This window comes from Lepidochelys kempii, chromosome 3 (genome assembly GCF_965140285.1).
Source record: "Lepidochelys kempii isolate rLepKem1 chromosome 3, rLepKem1.hap1, whole genome shotgun sequence".
Lineage (NCBI taxonomy): Eukaryota > Metazoa > Chordata > Testudines > Cheloniidae > Lepidochelys > Lepidochelys kempii.
Genome location: NC_136382.1, coordinates 141,887,762 through 141,909,183, shown reverse-complemented (window position 1 = coordinate 141,909,183; position 21,422 = coordinate 141,887,762). Strand labels below are relative to the sequence as shown.

Below are 21,422 nucleotides of genomic sequence, written 5' to 3'. Positions count from 1 at the left end.
GTGGTTTCTAGTACATTCTTGGGCACTTCAAGGGCTGCATCCCACACCTCGCATCCCTGTGTTACATTGGTTTGTTATGGCTTAAGATCTGCTTTTTTTTTGCCCTCAAGAGGCTTCCATGGTGTTACTGGCTTCAGTTTTGACATCCTCTTTGGGACTGAGGTTCCAACTGTGCACCAGGGTGGTGTTTTGTTTGTGTCTCTCTCCCTCCCTGCCCCCCCCCCCCCATGGCGCTTTTTTCTCATTTTGAAGGATCATCTCCTGCCATGCTCTCCCTGTGTAAGCTACCAATATCTGATTTGGAGTATTTTATTTTAATGGTCTACATTACTAACAAGTAGCCATCTTAATTTCAAGCCAGTCACACACACACACACCCCACATATAGCTTTTGGTACTCTGTTTGTATCTTAATATTGTTGTATAAACTGTTAGCACCTATCCGTGTTTAAGGCTATTTTTGATGTCTGCCTGTAAACAGTTAACTTTGTTACACCATATGGTAAATAGAAATAAATTAAACGGTGACGTGTAGACTCACTAGCAACAGGTTTTTATAGGAAATTGGGAAACATCAATAAATGTGTAACACTGATTCGTAACACTCATCAGGCTTCCTCAGGACTTTCTAGTTGATCAGCTATCTGAAACCTTGAGCTGGGAAAGAACCACCAATATTCAGCGAGCCAGTTGGCTTATCGAAGTGTCCATATCCAGGAACAGGAGAGCTGTGTTCCGGTCATGCCTCATATGGAATAACTTACTGAATAAGTTAAATACTGAAAACAATACTGAGAACTTTCTGAAGTTAATTGTAACTTAAAGGTGTATGCCGAAACTTTTTAGCATGAGTGATCACTTTAGATAAGCTGTCACCAGCAGGAGAGTGGGGTGGGAGGAGGTATTGTTTCATGGTCTCTGTGTATATAATGTCTTCTGCAGTTTCCACAGTATGCATCCGATGAAGTGAGCTGTAGCTCACGAAAGCTTATGCTCAAATAAATGGGTTAGTCTCTAAGGTGCCACAAGTACTCCTTTTTCTTTTTGCGAATACAGACTAACACGGCTGTTACTTTGAAACCTGAAAGTTACACTGAAAGCCATATCCGGGCATCCAAATAATTGGCTTACTTTCATGAGTGCTAAGACCACTTGTAATCAACAGCTTGGCACTTTTGAAAGTCAGATCACCTATTTAAGTGCCCAACATTTGTTTTAAACTAATCTGTTTAAATTTCAGACGACATATGAAAAGCAGTAAAAAGTATGATTTTTATTATATTGACAGATAACTGCGACCTACATTTTAAAATCTCAAGAGACCGTTTTAGTGCTTCCTCTCTGACCATGGAAAGTTTTGCCTTTCTCTGGGCTGGAGGGAGAGCCTCCTATGGAGTTTCTACAGGCAAAGTCTGCTTTGAAATGAAGGTAAATCCTATTATTACTGTTTTAGTGGGGAATAATCTTGAGCATGTGTAAAGACTTTAATTATTGCTCATCTTGGTATAGCTGGAATTTTACAAAAATATAATTCCATTCAATTGTAGCTACATCAGATGGGATAAATCCAAAGCATAGGGATTTTTAAATTGTTCCTCTGGTCCGTAGAGAGAACTTTTTATTTAAAACATGAAAAATAACTTAACTGACAAAATGACTTCCTTTTATACGAAGAGTCTACAGAATGCAGCGATTTACATGCATATAGCTATAAACAAGGCTTGAAAAACTTAGATCTAACGCCAACTAGCCAAGATAAGAGGATTGCACTTCATGCCACCTACAGTCTGAAGGAATAAAATGGTACTGTACTTAATTGTAATTTAACCCAGCAATCTCATTCCTGGCCATACCCAGTCATGTATGCCTGCCACAGGAGTTGGTAACTTTACCAGACAACTAATAGTCGGGACTCTGTCTCCTAGCTGAAGCCAGCATTGATCAGAGTGGGAAGGGGAAAGAAGCAGCAGTGCTGTAGATGGTCCACAACCATGTACAAAGCCAGCACCTCCCACCTGCTGGGAAAGGGGTGGGTGCTGAAGTTACCAGCAGGTGCTGGTCCTTGTCTTGGCTCACTGCTTCCAGCTTATGTCTTAAATTCTTAAGCCTTTTCTGTGCATGCACCCCAGGCACAATTCTAGTTGCTTTTTGTTCTCCTTTCATCCAGTGCCCTTAGGCCTCCTGGCTCCTGCAAGGGTTGGTGGGTGGGTATCTCCTTTTACCCAGGCTCCCTTAATGAATTATTCTTGGTGCCTGCTGCCATTGCCATTACTGCTCCAGCTCCAATTGTCTTGTCTGTCTTCAAGTCAGTGTCATTCTGCTTATGATTTTGAAGAGCACAGGATTCTAGTTGGTTTTCACTTGATACAGCTTGGCAAAGCTCTGAGCAGCGGCAAACATGTGGCAGCTAGCTGTCTACACATTTATGGGGACTTAAGGGTGTTGTTTTTTTTTCTTTGTAATCATAAAAGTAATATGTCTTTAAAGAAAGAATAGGTTCTGCAAAAGTTGATAACATTTGCCTATTAGTCGCTTGCTATAAAAGAAATATTGTTAAGCTTTAAACTGTCCTTGTATCACTACAACAGTGTTTTGTTGTATCAAAACACTGGCTTAATTTCTTCATGTAATACTGCACTTTAATCTGTATCGTATTGGCTAGAGTACTGTTAGTTCACTCTCTTATGCATGCAGGGTACTTACATATTACCATACAGAAGAGTCGAGTGATTGTGTGTGTATTCAACATAATACTAATTTTAAAGTTAAAAGGGCTCCTTGTACTTCAAATGCCCCAACCTCCCCATAAACAAAGTTCCTTGAAGTCACGCACACCTTTACATCCTTAGCCAGAAGATATAAGTACTTGGTAGCTGACTTGTAGTTCCAGAACGTTTTAACTCAAGACTACTTAACTCTTCCCCACTTCAACCCTCCCCTTCTCTCCCCTCCCATACCTGAAAATGTGGTATGCTCCTATTCATACTTAATATTTTGCATCACCTCTTAATACAGGCTTCAAAATATTTCCTTCAGGAATTTGTCTTGTTTGAACCTGATATTTCATTTCACTTTATCAATTTTTGTTTAAAAACAGGTTACAGAGAAGATTCCTGTTAAACATCTGTATACAAAAGACATTGACATTCATGAAGTGCGGGTTGGCTGGTCACTGAGTACAAGTGGAATGTTGCTTGGTAAGACTTCAAAATATGTCAGTCAGTATTACTTAAACTTATCTAAAAGGCATTCAGCCTGTTTTTGATGACTGCTTTACTTCTTATGGAGTAACTGAATCTGTGTAGGCTTTTTTGCTGTTGGTGATGCCTCTTAACCACAGTAAGATAGGCATTGTATCAAGTGATTCTGTGAAGACCGTGGCTTTGAAAGAAGAATACACTTCAGCCAAAACAAGCTGGTTTTTGAATATTATAGATGTAAGGGCTATTTGACTTTGCAAGAACTGTGCTTCCCTCTTAATGATAAAAACATCAGCTGTGTAGAATAATTCTGTATAATCTTTGCTCTGCATATAACCTGTGTGCCGTCAGCACAAGACTGTCTTGAAGAGCAGATTGCTAAGTATCTTGGCACAAGTCCAGAGAAAGAAACACAGATATTACACTCAGAATTATTAATAGGAAAATAAAGAATTGTGATGTTTCTACCAAAATTATTTCACTTTTGAAAGTGGGCAGGAGGAAAGAATACTCTGCTGGATGAAAGGAAATTATTCTTCTAGTATTCTGCTGTCTAAATATTTAAACACCCACTATTGTTAGTGAGGTGCCATTTTTGTAGATAATGTTTGAGTTCCCATCTGTTTCTGCTGCAGCAGCTGTAAACTAATATTTTTAAAGGTGTGCTGGTGCACAAACAATTAGAATGTAAGATCCAGTTTTCATACCTATGTCTACTGTGCTTGTTGAAATGTTTGCTATTGAACAAATGGTAATCTGGAGCAGTATCTGTTGATAGTATTGGCTCCTTCTAAAAGATAGTTCTTAGCTGCCACCTAATTCGTTTCAGTAAAAGTCAAATATCTTTTTAAAAACTAAAGATGTAGTCCATTTTTACAGTTCGTAAGGTAGAATTCAATAATGAGCTACAGTACCTGGAGTGAGTAGAGAAGGTCAAGAACTTCAAGGATGTAATAAAATCTATGGTGTAAATTTTTTTTTTTTAAGACTAGAAATATTTAAAAACAATGCTGAAGGACAGACTTTGAGTAATTTGGAATATCTGATTTCTTTGTTTTGATGTCTAGCTGCATTTTTTTCCTCTTATTTTGGAACGCCTACTAGATAATCCTACGGTGAAGCACCTGCAAAATGAGACACAGCACTATTCGTTTGAATGAATATAAACTCTTTTTAAACTTTTTTTAGAATGTTTTAAAGTAAGTAATCTAGAACGCAAGATTGTAGCTAGTTGCTGTAGCTTTCCTCTAAGTTGTCTGGTCTTTCACCAGGTGAAGAAGAATTTTCTTACGGATATTCTCTAAAAGCAATAAAGACATGCAATTGTGAGACTGAAGACTTTGGTGAGAAGTTTGATGAAAATGATGTGATTGCGTGTTTTGCTGTAAGTTTTCCACTATTTCTGTGTTTTTGAAACTTGAATTTTCTGGCTTAGTTATGTGGGAAGGACTGACCTGATTCCAAAAAAAATGGAGCAAGATAGTTTATCTTAAACATTCTGGTTAATTTTCTTAGTGTTGGTACATTACTTGATGCTGCTTTAACTGAGTTAAAGCCATTTTCTACATGGAAGACATTTACATTATACAAAGTTTGATAATTTTTATCTACGTTTATCTTAAGGGCTGCATTTTTCTTATGTCTAGCAAAACCTTAAATAAGATAAGTTTGGTTACTTGTATTGCGGACAAAAGATGGAAACTGAGATTCCATCATGAAGTCTTGATAAAAGGAAACTTGAAGTGATTATATACAGAGTACTTGGGTTCCTACTAATTTGGTCTTTATACTAGTGCAAGTTAAACTAGTTTTATGTATTAACAGAATTTTGAAGGCGATGAAGTGGAACTCTCATATTCCAAGAATGGGCAGGATCTTGGTGTTGCATTCAAAATCAGTAAGGAAGTTCTTGATGGGCGACCACTCTTCCCACATGTTCTCTGCCATAACTGTGCAATTGAATTCAACTTTGGTCAGAAGGATGAACCCTACTTTCCCGTACCTGAAGAGTATAGCTTCATCCAGAAGGTTCCATTAGAAGATCGGGTTAGAGGACCAAAGGGACCTGAACAAAAGAGAGACTGTGAAGTAAGTGTGATATTAATCTAACTGCAGTAATCAGATTGAAAATTTTACTACACAACTCATTTTGGCCATCTGTGTGGATGTTAGTTCTTAAAACGGGTAATTTACGATTGGCCATTCTATGAAGTTTACCAGTTTGTTTGGACCCGTTCTAATGTTTCTCCATATTTTAACTAAATGAACCAATTAAAGCAATAATTGGCATGATATGGCAGCATTTTTTGATAAGCTGCCAGTTAGCACAGCTTCTAATTTGGCTTTCCACTTAAACTATAACATCTAAACTGTGTCATAATAGGTGGTAATGATGATTGGCTTGCCTGGAGCTGGGAAGACGACATGGGTTTCCAAACATGCAGCAGAAAACCCTGGAAAATACAATATCCTTGGAACAAATACTATTATGGACAAAATGATGGTAAGTAGTGGCAGGACTGAGGTCTGTCGTAGACTTATAAAAGTTGAAAGGTTACTTGGATTTTTTTTCATTCCCATACTATTTGATATTTAAGTTCACAAAGTATTGACTAGTTCCTTGCCTTTTGGGAGCCTTAAGGAATTTTGATTAAACAAAGTAAATATAGCATGAATTACAGCAGGCTTCTAAAGCTTATGTAGTATATGTTCTTAGTAGAAATCAGATTTCTTTGGTTGACCTGCTAGTTATGAAATGTCTGTCTATTTTTGTTCTAGTCCTGTATTACTTTTTGAGGATGGGTTACACCTCTAAATTCTGACATGGATTTTAATGTAGTAGTTATTGCTTTTGCATGATGTCTGTGGTGATTATAAAGAGAAATATTGCTCACTTGCCACAGCACACTTTTTAAAGAATTACCATTCCTTTTGTGGGATGATGTTAAGAACACCAATTCAAATGAGTTTTGAGGGGTTCACTTGTCTTAAAAAAATTAAGTCTTCAATGTCAGATAAAAGCACTTAACAAAGGAATAGGTCAGCAACCAGATCGGTACTACTATAACTTTGGAAAATATGTTTCTGTAGGTTGCAGGTTTTAAGAGGCAGATGGCTGACACTGGAAAACTTAACACACTGTTGCAGAGAGCTCCGCAGTGTCTTGGCAAGTTCATTGAGATTGCCGCTCGTAAGAAGCGGAACTTCATTTTGGATCAGGTATAAGCTACAGAGTATGAAATTAATTTTAAATTAGAATGGAAATAACTAAGTGGGATTCAGGTTTAGAATCTAGCAGCTGTTGTGCTCTACCACTTTTCCTGCTTACCTCATTGAGGAGGCCAAAGGTTGAATTGTACGACAAGCATTTTTAATCACTTCATATATCATCTACAATTTTTCCAAAATTGTGGGGTGTTGAGGGAAATAGTGTTCACATCCAAAAAGAGTAAGATTTTGTAAAGTTGCACCATGCTACATCTTTCCTTCCACTTACATGTAAAAGTCATTGCAAGCTCTTGTAGAGATGAAATTTATACACCATAAGTTTAACTTCCTTTAGTTCTGACAATGACAGCTACGTGTAGTAAGTTACTGCATTTTTTTCAGACAAATGTGTCTGCAGCTGCGCAGAGGAGAAAAATGTGCCTGTTTGCAGGCTTCCAGCGCAAAGCAGTTGTTGTTTGCCCAAAAGATGAAGACTACAAGCAAAGAACACAAAAGAAGGCAGAGGTGGAGGGAAAAGATCTTCCAGAGCATGCAGTTCTCAAAATGAAAGGCATGGAACATAATCCTATACTGTGTTTTAGGATGTTGAGTATCTGTTTAAAGGGATAATGTAAATTTTTAGAATTCAAATTTGCTTACCTTAAAACAGTTACACTAAAACCTAGAAACTGGAAGACTATCATAGCTTTGTAAGACAACACTATATTGTGTGTTCCCTCTGCTGCAGTCCTTAACACTACTCAGTCATGCTGATATGCTCCATGCAGATGCACAAAGCTGTCGTGGCATAAAGTGCCCTATTAAAAAAAACATTAAACATGCTTGGCAGACATTGATGTTTGCTCTGAGTGCAGGGTTCAAAAAATTAATAGGCAGAATATTTTCTAGCTTTGGATAGTGTTAGCAACTTCTTGGTGGACTGTTTGCTTCACTTACCACTCCTCAGTTTTGTCTTCATATTCAGTGATTCGGTTTCTGGAATTTTGTCCCTGCTGTTGTAGGAGGAGTGAGTAAAGGGTTTTATTGTATCTGAATGGGTATTCTGAACATCCAGGGTTTTCTCCTTTATAGGAAACTTCACACTGCCGGAGGTAGCAGAATGTTTTGATGAAATAACCTATGTAGAATTACAGAAAGAGGAGGCTGAGAAGCTCTTGGAACAATATAAAGAAGAAAGTAAAAAGTCTCTTCCTCCTGAAAAGAAACAGAACACTGGCTCAAAGAAGAGTAACAAAAAAAGTGGTAAAAATCAGTTTAACAGAGGTGGCCAGAGAGGACGTGGAGGATTCAACATGCGTGGCAACTTCAGAGGAGGAGGTAGGCCTAGAAACAGACCTGTTAACTTTATAGGCGTTTCTGGCTTTGGTGTTAACCTTTGACTGTAGCTGTTTCATTACCTTTATGCTGGGGAAAGCTTGACTCCAACTCCAGATACACTTGAAGAGGAAGTCAAGGCATTTAAAAAAGAGTTTGCTAACTAACTTACATTAGTCCATAATTTAGAGGGAACTAGAGATCCTGTACTGTATTCATATGGCTTGTCAAGGGCACTGCTTCTGAATTTTCACATTTGGATTTGGTGTTTTGGTTTTGTACTACATTGATGTGTCTCTAGATGTTTTACTCAATTAGATCAGAAATTTCCTATTCAGGCATTCTTTTTCATTTGAAGCCAGTGGGCTTGAAATCCAAATCCATTAGGCAAAACAAATCTTCCTTAAAAATGTAGTAGGTGTAAAACATAGGATTTGAGATATGTCAGCTATATCAGACAATAGTTCTCATATAAGAAAGAGCTGTCAAACAAATGCATGTTTTTTATTTTTTCTTTCCACAGTCCCAGGGAACCGTGGTGGATACAACAGGAGAGGTGGCAATATGCCTCAGAGAGGAGGTGGTGGCGGTGGTGGTGGCAGTGGGGCAATTGGCTATCCATATCCTCGTGGTCCTGTCTTTCCAAGCAGAGGTGGTTACTCAAACAGAGGAAACTATAACAGAGGTGGAATGCCCAACAGGGGGAATTACAACCAGGTAGGTAATGCATTCTGTAGGTGTGCTAAAGCTGACTTACCAGGTATTTAAGGCAATTTCTTACTTGAAAGGTTACAGTAGTAATTTACAAATTTGCAGGTTGAAGCATGTTGATTCACAGTTTTAAAAACAACTCTCCTTTGATAGTGGTATGGTGAGCTTTTGTGTTAAAAGGCCTGTCTACTTTAATATTGGTGCAAGCATCTAGAATGCTTGCTAATACACATGGTACCAAACCTTTATTAAATGTGCTTAGAGCTAATGCATCTGGTATAATTGGCAAGACTTTACGCCTTTGCTTGCTCCTGTTAAATCAGAAATTTAAAGCTCTTGTGTTTGCAGTCTAAGCGCACTGCAGCAGAATTTTTCATTATGTTCCCACGAGATTTTTTCCATGTGTTGTGAAAGCTAGAAGCACTAGTCTAAGTACTTCACTATCTGCTCTTCCACCGCTAGTTCTTTGGTGCCCAACAGCAGTTAAGGCAGTTCATGGCTTGTGTGCCCCTGCCACACCTGAGGAGGAAAGGTAACAGTTAACTGATTTAATAGAAATGTTGACATAGAATTGTTAAGTGAAAGGGACAGCACCTGTGTAAAATGCTCCTGAAAACATACATAACTGAGAGAGCATTTTCACAACTTTAATAGCAGTAACCCAGTAAATGAATGTACTTGCTTTATGGAATATCTGGAGGCATATGTAGGCTCAAAACTAGAGGAGCTACCATATCCAGACTACCAAGACTTGAAAAATAACACTAGGGACTGTGTTCCATGTTTCACAGTCCCTGGTAGCTCCCGAGATGTACAGATATGCAAGGCTCCCCTCACATTATTGCAAGTAAAGTGAAATGTAACTGAAGGAGTAACTTTTTAGTAAGAAAAGGGGTGCAAAAAGAAATACAAATTTTAACTGCTTCAAGCACTACAACCCAAAGTGTACACTGCTCATGGTTTGGGGGGTGGCCATGGGACCTCCTTATGACTGGCCATGTCACTTGTATGATGTGGGAGGACAAATGTATCCCAATTTTGGGGGCTGATCTAGTACATGATACATCTGTTAAGCACAGTGCATTCATTTAGGCAGGTTAGTGAGGATAAGTAGTGAAAGCATTGGTTCCTTGTTATTCCAAATGGCAAATAGCACTATCTATTGTCTGGCTGTAGTAAGTCATCCAGATATTCTTGTAATGTATTAATGAAATGCTAACTGAAAAGCAAAGGAACAGGTGTTCAAGCTGAAACTTCCTCATCTAGACATCATGTTCCATAAGTATTTTGAGGATCTCCTAATAGCTGTTTGGGATCTGAACAGCACCAGGAACTTAATTGCTACTTTTTCTAATGGACAAATTTCAGTAGAGGCATTCAAAAGTTAGGTTGGATTATCTAGACTGTCAAAGAGCCAGCAGATGGAGCCCAAGCTAATAGACTGACTTGACAAACTTCCCAAACACTTATGTTAAGCCAGATTGCTGCATTTCTTCCAATATAGTGAAAATTCTTAAGTACACTTCCATAGTGTGGCTTGTATCCCAAACTCTGTGCACCACCTTTTCTCTCATTCATTCATTATTAAATGAACCATATCTTTGTCTGATCACAAAATAGCCTTGTGGTGACTGCAACAGTTGCTTACATGAAAGAATGGGAGCATTATTTGTATTTATAGTTGTCTTAATAGAATTAGCCAGCTGGAAACGAGTCAAAACTGGATTAGTCAGTTCTTCAGACCAGCAGCAGCAGTTTGAGAACTACTGGCTTATGAAACCTATCCAATCCAAAACCCTCACCAAATATAAATCTCTGAAACAATGGAGAGAAGTGTAAGCATTTTAAGAGCTTTTCAGTGTCTTTGCAAGGTTTGTACCATGACAGGTGCATTGGTAAGTCTTGGATTCTCATGCATACCCTTCTGGAATGTGGCCTACAACAGATGCAGTTGTGTTCTAAAACACCTTCTTGTTACAGAATTTCAGAGGAAGGGGAAATAATCGTGGCTACAAAAACCAATCTCAGGGCTACAACCAGTGGCAGCAGGGTGTAAGTAACCTCTGAGACTTTTCTTTAAGTCCTTAGGAATTGGCTCATTTACATGTGTGAAAATGCTGTGCAAAGTTGTCTCAAAGTCTAGGAGATATGCTGGGCAAAGTCTAGGATATCTTGCATTTCAGCTGTGGCTTATTGGTTGTCATGTCTGTCAGTATATTTGGTTTCTTCTCAATATGGCATTACATTAAACAATATGAAACTTCCTGTTTCTTACACATTTTAGATATTACTGCTAACTGAAAAGTTGTAATCTTCCCTGTTTAGTTAGGTGTCATCTAATTTCCTTGTAAATATTTTTAATGTAGGAAAGTGAGCTGTGAGTAATGTCTGGTTACAATTCAAAATTAATTATTTATCCCATCTATTGCAGCAATTCTGGGGTCAGAAGCCATGGAGTCAGCATTATCACCAAGGATATTATTGAATACCCAAATAAACGAACTGATACATATTTCTCCAAAACCTTCACAAGAAGTCGACTGTTTTTCTTTAGTAGGCTAACTTTTTAAACATTCCACAAGAGGAAGTGCCTGCGGGTTCCTTTTTTAGAAGCTTTGTGGGTTGATTTTTTTTCTTTTTCTTTTTTTGTACATTTTTAATTGCAGTTTTAAAGTGATTCGTAAGAGAACCTCAGCATTGTGCACGATAAGAGAATGTGTCAGTATTTCAGGGTTCTACATTTTATCTGTAAAATGTGACTTTTTTTTTTTTACCACAACAAAAGTAAAACGTTGCTTTGTACCTGGTGTCTTTTTATTAAAGAATTTTCTCCTTTTTCCTCCCTCCCCCAATTTCTAGGAAACAGTCGTGAGTCATTGTCACAATTGAATAGAAATGTTAGCAACCAGATTCATGTGGAGGCTCATAGTGGCCCTCATGGATATCATGAGACTATGTAATGCTCATATTACACTCCATCCTCTCTATATGGCTTCTGGGTAGAGGGAGTGGGAAAGCAAAAGTTTTTGGCAATAACTAGAAAGGTTTTATAACATTGAAGTTCAGCAAAACGGGGTGCAAAGAGGAAACCTGGAGCTAAATAGTGAAGGTGGAGTGCATGTAGAAGAGCTCTTAAAGTGTAAAACTTGGTTGCATTAATTGTGAAGGCTCAAACTTGTGAAGGTACAACACCATGAATTCTTTTCCATTTGTTCTGCATTTTGATTCTGAAAAGAAGCTGGCTTTGCCCATTTCTTATTAAACAAAACTTGTTGTAAATCCAGTTGTCTAATGGGATCTATATGAAGTTAGCTGTGTGTCTGTATAACCCTTTTCCCCCAAAATACTGTATACCTAGTGTGCTTGTAGTAGTTACTCCACCATTTTTGTAAGCTAATGAAACTGTGAGTCACCCATTTTATATCTAATTTTTAATCATGTCAATTCTCAAATGGGTGTATCTCCTTAGCCTGCTGATTCCTTTCTCTCTTTAAAAAAGTAGGTGGAGAAATTTAACTTTAGACGTTTGTTTGCAATAAAATAAATTCATTTTACTCTTGTTTTGGGATTCTCGCCATCAAGGTCTAAAATCCCTTTTAAAACTCTTCAGAGGAAGAAGAAAATGTACAAACTATTCTGTTGGACAGCTCCAATTCTTTACTCTGTACACTCTAAAAACACTGAAGTGAAAACTGGTGGCTGCTATAGTAGAAATATTGAAGTGGGATTTTCTTGCTTGTAAACTTGCTTGTAAAGGAACTACATTTCAGTCTCATAAGACAAATGTTAACCTAGCTGACAAAGTCTTTCATTAAACTTCCATATGACAGTAAATTGTTCCGAGCTAACATTACCATATGATCCTTAAACCCTCCACCGATCTTGAAGGAAGAGTCTTTTTTTAAAAAAAAGGACTGCCTCTTAACTAGTCTATCAAATATTTGAATGTCCTGGGGTTGAGGAGACCTAATATGGAAAATATACATCCCATGTATAATTCCACAATCTACTTCACTAATATGTAAAGATTTAGCCTTTGATGTGGATTGTACTGACTGCTGTGTAAATCCGTTTAAAGAAATCCCACTCTTGCTGTGAAATAGAAAATAGGGAGGGAAGAAAACCAAGGCCAACTCTAACAGCCGTGTTCAATTAGAAGCATATATACAATTGTTGTAATGTTATTGCTAGCTAATTCTTGGCCTGCATAGGCCATATTATATGGGCAAGATAGATACTATTGACCTAAAGCTAGAATTAATACACCTTACCACTAGAACAAAGAGCTAGGGACTTGGATCACCATGTTCTAGTGTTTAAAACTAAAACCATTATAGCAGAAACTGACGTCCTCTGTCCCGATGTAGAGGCAGTGTGGTGCACTTGAACAAAACAGTTTTAATTTAAAATGTCACTTGGCTAGTAAAAGGAGTCCTGTGTAATGCTGAAGTTTGAAAATACTTCAGTTGTTTCATTGTTAAGAACTTGTAGCCATAGCAGCAGATGACAACTGAGTACTAATAACCCCCCCCACACGTGCGCACACACACTCTTCCCTGAGGTGGTGGTAAGTAGTAGTAATAAAATTGCTTTGAGGGAAGACAAATTTATTAATCATTAACCAATTTTTCCCATAAAGACACTAGTCACTGAAGCCAAATGGGAACTCTGTAACCACAGTATCCCTCATTGACTGGGAATCAAGCATTTTGAGTGGTCTGAGACGACACCATTTTTCTCTAGTACTGTTTAACTTCTTGTTCTGTCTCCATGTTTTGCTATATATATAATTTTCCTTCTATTGGTCTTAAATACAAAACATCAGCATGTATTTTAAAAGTAGACATGGATTGTTTTCATTTAGAAAACTAGTCTGATTATGTAAGATACCTTTGAGCATGCTGCAATTTCAGTAGTATTGAAGACTACATATGCAGTAAAAATGATTTCTCTAAAAATTCTGAGCTGTAGGAACAAACATCTCTAATTAGCTTAAGATCTGAGCATGGGTATAAGAGGTGCTGACTCTTGACATCTCTTCTGATTCTTATAGCTGTGCCATTTTTACTATTAATCTAGATTTTAGAAATCTCCATCAAAAAATGCAAACTTGTTTAAAACTTACAGAAATTGATTCTTTACTTTGATTACAAAGTTCTAGTCTTAAATAGATTTTTTTTTTTTTTTATTAGCCAGCAAAGGAGAGGCTTTTTCTATAGTTTTAGGGGATCTTGTTGAAAGTTCAAAAAATGTGTATACATTTATTGGGCTGGCTAAAGTAGTGTATGAAGCTGGAATGTTAACTGGAGAGGGAAAATGGAAACTAAGTTGGATTTAAATATAGCTAGGTCATAGAGACTCTCATATGACTGTTACCACACTTTCTGCATTTAAATTTCTAGTCTGAGTAAAGAAATTAAAGAGAACACATTCATGAGAGATGGAAAAGAGAGAATGTAATTATTACTCCCTTCCCCCCCCCCCCATTTACTGGTCTCTTGGGTTACAAAAATGTGATTATTTCCCTCCCTTTGCTTCCAAAATGACTTGCCAAAAAAAAAAAAAGGCAAAAAACACATTTGTCGCTTACCTATGCCTAAGGAAAAGCAATAGAAAATTTGTATGGAGTTGGGTTGATAGATTAAAGTAATAGTGTTTCAGCAGAGTATAAACCACAGCTGTATGCTGTCACCAAAGAGGGCTTGCCATCTGGTATATTAAGTAACCACCGGCATGTTATAAGGCCTTGTTTACACTAGAAAAAACAGTGCCCATTTTATAGCAGTTGCACTGCTGCTAGCTATGTTGTGAGTACTCATAAAATGGGTTCCTATTTTACTTCCATGTCATGAAAAGTACTGGAGTTGCAGTGATGGTGTAACTGGTATACTTAATAGTGTGTAGATAAGGCTTCATTGTACACCTGTTAGCAGTTCTGGTACCATACATAGTGTCCAAGCTTTAATGACTTGTCTGGTAAAATTGCTGGAGTCTTCTCTGCACTAGAACTTCAACTGTAGCTACTAGGTGCTGTAATATGGGCACTCACTTTTCTGGTTTCAATGTACCCTGACGTTTTGTCTTCTGTACCATCAATGAAGGAGTTCCACTTGTGTCAGAAACTGGGATTGCCAATATAGAGAGAACTTGGACAGCCACCAGCATTTTCTAATGCAGCCATAGTGATAAAGCAATTGTAGGAGACATCCCAAAATACTTGGTGTGGGCACCCTGTGCCCTGAAGATTTCACAATGGGTGGCTCTAAGAAACTACTCGCTCTTTAATGTGCTGGGGAAGTGGTAGGTGGTACTACTACACCACACTTTTATAGCAAATCTAGTAGAAGTTAGTGTGAAATAAGCCTTTTTGAAATTCTGTTTAAAATCCTGACTTGGAAATAAGCTCTGTGTGTGTTTCTTTTTTAACTGAACTCTGATAAATAGGAAACTAGATTTTTGGGACCACTCTCTTGCTCCCAACCCAGACTGGTTTGTCTCATCTGCCCTATTGGGGCCTTGTATACACTATGAAATAGAACCATTACTGAGCATAGCTGTCAGCAAACAATTCAGGTGACTTGGAGCTAAACACAAATAGCTCACTGACCAGGGTTTGTCTTGGCCTATGCTTACTGGTTAAATGTTCTGTTACAGTTCTGTTTGTTTTCTTGTTTAGATAAGGACTAAGCTTGCTGGCATACCTAATGGCAGCAAATCTCTTCTTCCTTTCTCCTTTTTCTTTTATCTTCAGTTGACTTGTGGGAATTAATGTAGTACACCTTTCATTTTGGTATAAAACACTTTGTTGGTTCCTGAAATATACATAAAACATGTTGCTTTTGAGCGAGTCTGTTTCCCACTTGCTTCAATTGGGGGGGGGGGGTGCGATCTCAAATCTGTACTTATTGTAACAATCCCTCTCTCCCAAAGAGGCATGAGTCCTCTGGTTTGATAGACATGTCTGTTGAAGTCCATACCTCTTCTTAAAATCCCAGCCCTTTAGGAATCTCTCAGTTAATGTTTTCTAATGGCACAACTTCAAATCCGGTTAGGAGAAATCAAATTAAGTCCATAACAGAGCATGTATTTCTTAGATAATACTACAAGGCGTAGCAGCCTGAAGTTGGAGTGCCCACTGCCACTTAAAAGTGTGCTAGAAGCCTAGTTTGGGTTAGGGCCAGTGGAGTATGTTTTAAGAATAACAAAAGGTAATGTAGTCCATTAGTGGTAGTTTGAGGGGAGAGGGGTATTAGGAAGATGCCAGGAAAAGCTTATGGAGGGAAAGTTGAAATTGAGGAGTGCTGCTTTGCAGTGTAAAGGTGTTACCACACCAGCTATGGTGGGGTTAAAGGAAGCATGCTAGCTCTTCAGCACACAGCCCTTTTTTGTGATGCAAAGTTCACTTAAATCCTACACAACTGGTTGCATGTGGTTGGTTGGGAGGAGGAGAGGGTATTTTATTGCAAGATCGATTAAGCCATGGTGCTTCCCAGTTTTATATAGCTGCTTCTCCTTCATCTACTCAGAGATTGAGGCAGCAGCTGTCCATTCACTGGCCTTTTGGGGGCTGTAACAGTTGTACAGAATCAGCCAACTGGAAAAGTGATTGTGGACAGTAATGAATTTTCATTTGACCTCTTGCCTGTAGTCTTCCATTTCACAAACATTGGGAGTGGCAGGAAACCACCGGAATAAACACCAAGCAGCTGCTTGAACACTTTCACTTAGTGAAGTAGCTACTGTAGTAAAATTCTTAATAGATATTTTTGAAAGTGGAACACCAGGAACAAAACTCTTTTTCATTTCAACAGGTGTTTCCCAGTAACCTCTTCTTTACCACTCCTTGTCCCAATATTGTACAAGCCATTTTTTAATCCTTTCTGGTTATGGAGAGGAAAAGCAGTTGAGCCAATTCTTTGAAAATAAGTGAATAGTATTAAAATTGTATGAGATAAAATAGCTCTGACAACTTTCTTTAAAAAGAATACCTTTGCAAATGTTTTGTAACCACTGTTTACACTGTGGTAGGAGTGGTGGTAAAGATGAGCAATCACAGTATAAAAAGAATTACTTTGGACCTCATTGGATGGTAAATGGGGACTAAGGGTATGGTTATCACCTCGGTGGCATGATGCCTCTTACCCTGCATCTTCTAGAGGTGCCTTCATGTGCTGGGGGGGTCTCCACATGGTGAGTATCACCAACTGAGGCCTTGTCTAGGAAAAATAGATGAAGTTTACAATAAGAGAGCTAAGATGTTGTAAAATTCTAGTGTTGATGGGGCTACTTGTAGTTTTTCCTTGATGTAGCTGGTAACGGTGAACTATAATGGGAAGTCTAGGGTTTATCTCATCCCAACTACATTAAGGTAAAGCTATGCTTTGGCCCATCTATAGTAGGATTTTATGTGCTAGCTACTTTGGTGGAAAAATACCTTTTTGTAGTATAAAGTGGCATTAGAGTTTTTGTAGCTTTAAGCTGCATTCGTTCTTCCATGGGCTCTTTCACACTCAGAAACTTTCACAGTGTCCTATGGAAACACACTTGCAGGGGACAGGTGTAAGACCAAGGCTGGAGTGAGGGGCATGTTCTAAATATTCTGATATGAACATGGGTATCCGAAAGACTAGTTTAAAGTAAACAGTGCCCAGAATACGCCGAAGAGACTCCACTGGGGCTACTCACATGCTTAAAGTTAAGCATCTGTGTAAGTCTTCACACAATCAGGACCTAAAAAAGAAATTGTTCATATGGACTTCTTTATAAGTAGTCTGTATATATTCTGTTGTTAATTTGATTTTTACAAAGAAGGCATTGCTGTTCATCTTTAGATAAACTGGTAAAATACATCAGCCCCTGTAGAAAAACTTTGCTTTTATGACAAGAGTGGGGGAGAAATGTACCAGCTGCTTTTAGTAGTTAGAAATACTTTTGCTCTGGAAAAAACTCATGGATATAGTCACCACTGAATTTTGTTTTTAGTATTTTCTTAGACAAAAGTATAAGCTCCCTTAAACTGGCAAACTTTTATTTCCAGAACATGGACCTGATCCTATAAAAATTTAGGAACAGACTTATGCTCATTTGAATAATCTCATTGGCTTTGCATGTCTGTGCAGCATCAGGCTTTATATGTGTGCTTGTAGATATCATATACTATTGGTACAAAAAAAAAACCCCTTCCTATTTTTAGAAATATTTAGGTTGCAAAGTCAAGCACTGGAAAGATAAGAAATGCCAGATACATGGTTGCCTGTATATCTTTAATTCTGCCCTTTGCATCTCCATCCTGTGCAGTGAATGAGACAGGGGTCCTATAGGAAAGATTGTATGTGATCATGTAACTAGTGACTATTATAATGCAATGCCCAAGGGGGCTGTAATGCTGGCATTTCCTAACTTTCAAGGGCTTGACTTTACAAAAATATTCTTTTAGTGTAGTTTCTTGTGTGAAATTTTCAGTCTTTATTTTTTTCTTTTAAAAAAAAAATTATTGTGCATCATCGTCAGGGTTTCAATCTTGAATATTCAGCATTGCAACACAGACTTGAACTACTGGGCTAATAACATTAACAGGGAGCATCAGAAGACTGTTATCTTGGGAGTGAAGTGGGGGAATCAACTGTTGGGGGCCAATGAGTGGTTGGCTTGAGTCTGGCCTAGCATGACTCTTCTCCAATATCTGGGCATTGAGGGAAATCTTGCCCCATGTGGTGTCCTCAGGGATGGAATAAGGGCAGCTGCGGCCATGTGCTGGATCGTGGGGAAGCCCACCCTGGCTCCCCCGGCTATAGCTGCCCGGCAGCTCCCAGGCATTCTCAGTGTAATGACTTCTGCTGCTTTAGTAGTGGCATAAGCCCAGCTTTGAAATGTTGTTTAAGTATTATTTTGGCCGTTTGCTACCACCTGAGCAACACTATGTAAAGTGAGAGAAGGAAAATGGCAATTTTCAGCAGTTTACATCTCAGCAAAATCTTGATACAGGAAATCCACTTCTCTAGCTGGAGAGCTTTACCTGCTACAAACAATGGCAGTGTTGGAGCTTCTTACTATGTCTACACTAGTGCTCTGACAGTGGCACAGCTACTGTGCTGCTGCAGCGTCATAGTGTAGACGCTTCCTATGTTGATGGAAGAAGTTTTTCTGTCCTAGTTAAACCACCTCTCTGAGAGGTGGTAGCTAGGTCAATAGAAGAATCCTCCTGTTGAGCTAGCCGCCTCCATGCCTTGCTTAGGTCAACCTAACTATGGTTCTTAGGGTGTGACATTTTTGAAGCCCTAACTAACATACATAGGTGGACCGAAGTTTTAGGTGAAATGAGGCCTCTGAAAAAGGTCCCAAGAATCTTCTCTAATGGAACGTGTTAGGCCCCTAAATATAGGGATCTCTGCCAGCTTCCCCTATAATACAGCAAGAATTACACTACTACAACTAATTTAAAAATTAAGATCAGGAAAAAGAACAGTTATTTACAGTCCAGTAACTCTGGTTCTTTGAGTATATGTTAATGTGGATCCCTCTGTAGGTGACTGACAAGCAGTAACCTCCCTGGAAGGTGTGGTGTTTCAGCTGTATCAGTCAAATAGCAATTGAAGTACTGCTCTCCCAAACTTGGCATCTGACCTGGCTGTCATGTCAAACGCATAAAATTTAACAGAAGTCAGTGGATTGCTTCACATTGCAAGCCTTGCAGCTCTCAGAGTTTGGGATATTCCTGAAGCAGGCAGAAGATGCTGCATGTGTCCTGGTGACATTCAGAGGGAGAGGCTAGCTGGAAATGCACTGTGAGGACCATTTAGAGGTTCTCAGATGAGATAGCTTGGCCTTTTGATGGGCTAGATTATAGCCACAAAGAGATGGGGAGATTAGAGCAAAGGTCTGGATGTGTACAGTATGCGCAGCTTCTCCTATCCTAGTGTCAAGTGTGGCTCCAGGAAGATGACTGACAAGGTAACTGATCAGTTCAGGTAGAATTCAGAGGCAATTTTGGAGATGAACTTGAGTGTGGTTTCAACCACCTGTGTCCCTATGGAAGGAGGAGTAAGCTCACTGACTGCTGAGGCGATGGCTGTGGCAAATTGAGAAACTTTTAATTTGTTTTTATAGAACAGTAGGTGTGACTTAGTTTTCTCTCTCATCTTGTATTGTTACTAGACAGAAAGGACCAAGTTAATTTCTTTTCTTGACACAAGACAAGCAATACAGCAACTGAAGAGAAGTCATCTGGTATGAATGAGCTATCAGAAACTAAAATCATTGGGGTGGGGGGACTTAATGCAAATCCCTAGACTGTTAAACAAGTCTATAGAAGTATCATGCCCTGGAGGGAATTGCATGTACTGGTTTTGATCAGTTTCAAGAGACTCAGCAAACAAATAACTGACTACAGTATAAAGTGGGCATCCTGATCCAGAAGAGAGGAGGCAGTCTCACACAATCCAAGAACTGATACAATACTGTGACCAAGAGGGACAGACCTTGCAGAAAGGGCTTGAAAAAGTTTAAACCAACCAGGGTCTCCATGTGGAAGATGATTGGCATCTGGTAAAACAGGCACGTGTATAAACTGTTCATTGTTTTCAAGATAAGTATTCTCTGTCATACTTTTATTCTAAATCAAATCTTCTGTTTTATGAAGGTTTGTTGGTCATTTCCCCCTGAGAGAGGACACCCAGTGTTGATCTAAACTCAAATTTGCTGAGGTGATTGCATTGGAGGGCAATAAGAATTACAGCCTAAATCCCAGGTCTGGAGGGAGAGGAATGTGAGTTCTTGTCCTGAGAAAGGTGATGGCTAGAGACCTTAGACCTGTTTGAGGTGTCCTCAATGAGGCCATGAAGGAGTCAAAGCTGAAATTACCTTGAGAGCTGTGACAATGGCCACCAGAAAAACCATGTTGATGGTCAAGTGGTGTATTGAGCACCCCAATAATGGGTCAAAGAGCAACTCCATGAGTTTTAGGAGGATGATATTGAAATCCAAGGTAGGAGTTAGATCTCTAGCCAGCTGGCAAGAATGAAGGAGGCCCTTAAGGAATTTAGATACTAGCGGATCAAAGATCGAATATGATTGTACCAGAACATGACACACTGATATTGCTGCAACATGAATTTTGAGGAGTTAAATGCTAGTTGGGGATCTTAAGTATTGGGTCTGCTACTTGTACTAGATTGTTTTGGGGGGCCCATGTGGAAAATCTTTTCCATTTCAAGGCGTGAGCCTTCCTGGTGGAAGGTTTCCTGCTTTGTATGAGAACTCCCTGAATCTGTAGGGACCAATCTCTGTCAATAGCACTGAATCAGCTATTACCCAATTTGTCAGGTGCAATGACTGCAGGTCTGGGGGCAGTGTTTGACCTTGGTTCAGAGATACTATGTCTGAGCTGCTTGAGAGGTGAATGGGAGGCCTCCTGGACATTAGCAATAGCCTGATAGAGAGAACTGCCTTGGCCAATAAGGGGGGGGGGTCTCAGGATGATGTAACCTTGTCCCATCTGATCTTGGGGATCAGGGAAATTGGCAGAAAGTTATAGGAGTTTTTGAGATCACCGATGGAGAAAGGCATCTGGTAACAAAGCCAGGTTCACACCCATCTGGGGCAAAAATTGGGCATTTGCTGGTGTCCTCTGGTAAACAAGTCTATTATGGGAGTCCTCCATTGGTGGAATATTGGCTGTATGATGGACTTCCACAACAACTATCCATTCTGCTAAAAAAGCTGGCTATGTCATTGTTGATGCCTGAGAGATGTAGCGCCAGCAGGGTTATTCTGTTGAGAACATCATAGCTAGAGCCTGATGGCTTCTTGGCAGAGGGGAAGTTTGAGCACTTCCTTGCTTGTTTATACAATGCACTGTGGCCATGGGGACTTGCACAGTGGTGTTCCACAGAGCAGGCAAGAATGCTATGCAGGTCACTGTGATGCCTCTCAGCTATAGGATGTTCATATATAGTTTGACTGTCCTGAGAC

At 39.0% G+C, this 21,422-nt stretch overlaps 1 protein-coding gene across 3 annotated transcripts in view; it reads left to right on the top strand.

Moving 5' to 3' along the window:
- HNRNPU (heterogeneous nuclear ribonucleoprotein U) overlaps window positions 1–21,422 on the top strand; it is a 296,139-nt gene that overhangs the window by 4,834 nt on the left and 269,883 nt on the right. The window contains exons 4-14 of one of the 3 annotated variants that reach the window (XM_073338283.2): window positions 1,289–1,428; window positions 3,098–3,197; window positions 4,472–4,584; window positions 5,025–5,288; window positions 5,584–5,703; window positions 6,291–6,419; window positions 6,810–6,978; window positions 7,500–7,745; window positions 8,266–8,459; window positions 10,434–10,505; window positions 10,885–12,007. In XM_073338283.2, coding sequence (XP_073194384.1) covers window positions 1,289–1,428; window positions 3,098–3,197; window positions 4,472–4,584; window positions 5,025–5,288; window positions 5,584–5,703; window positions 6,291–6,419; window positions 6,810–6,978; window positions 7,500–7,745; window positions 8,266–8,459; window positions 10,434–10,505; window positions 10,885–10,938 — 1,601 coding nt within the window. In that variant the 3' untranslated portion in view covers window positions 10,939–12,007. Of the gene's footprint in view, window positions 1–1,288; window positions 1,429–3,097; window positions 3,198–4,471; window positions 4,585–5,024; window positions 5,289–5,583; window positions 5,704–6,290; window positions 6,420–6,809; window positions 6,979–7,499; window positions 7,746–8,265; window positions 8,460–10,433; window positions 10,506–10,884; window positions 12,008–21,422 lie in introns of those variants that run through there. The other 2 variants (XM_073338284.2, XM_073338285.2) reach the window with 2 other exon arrangements.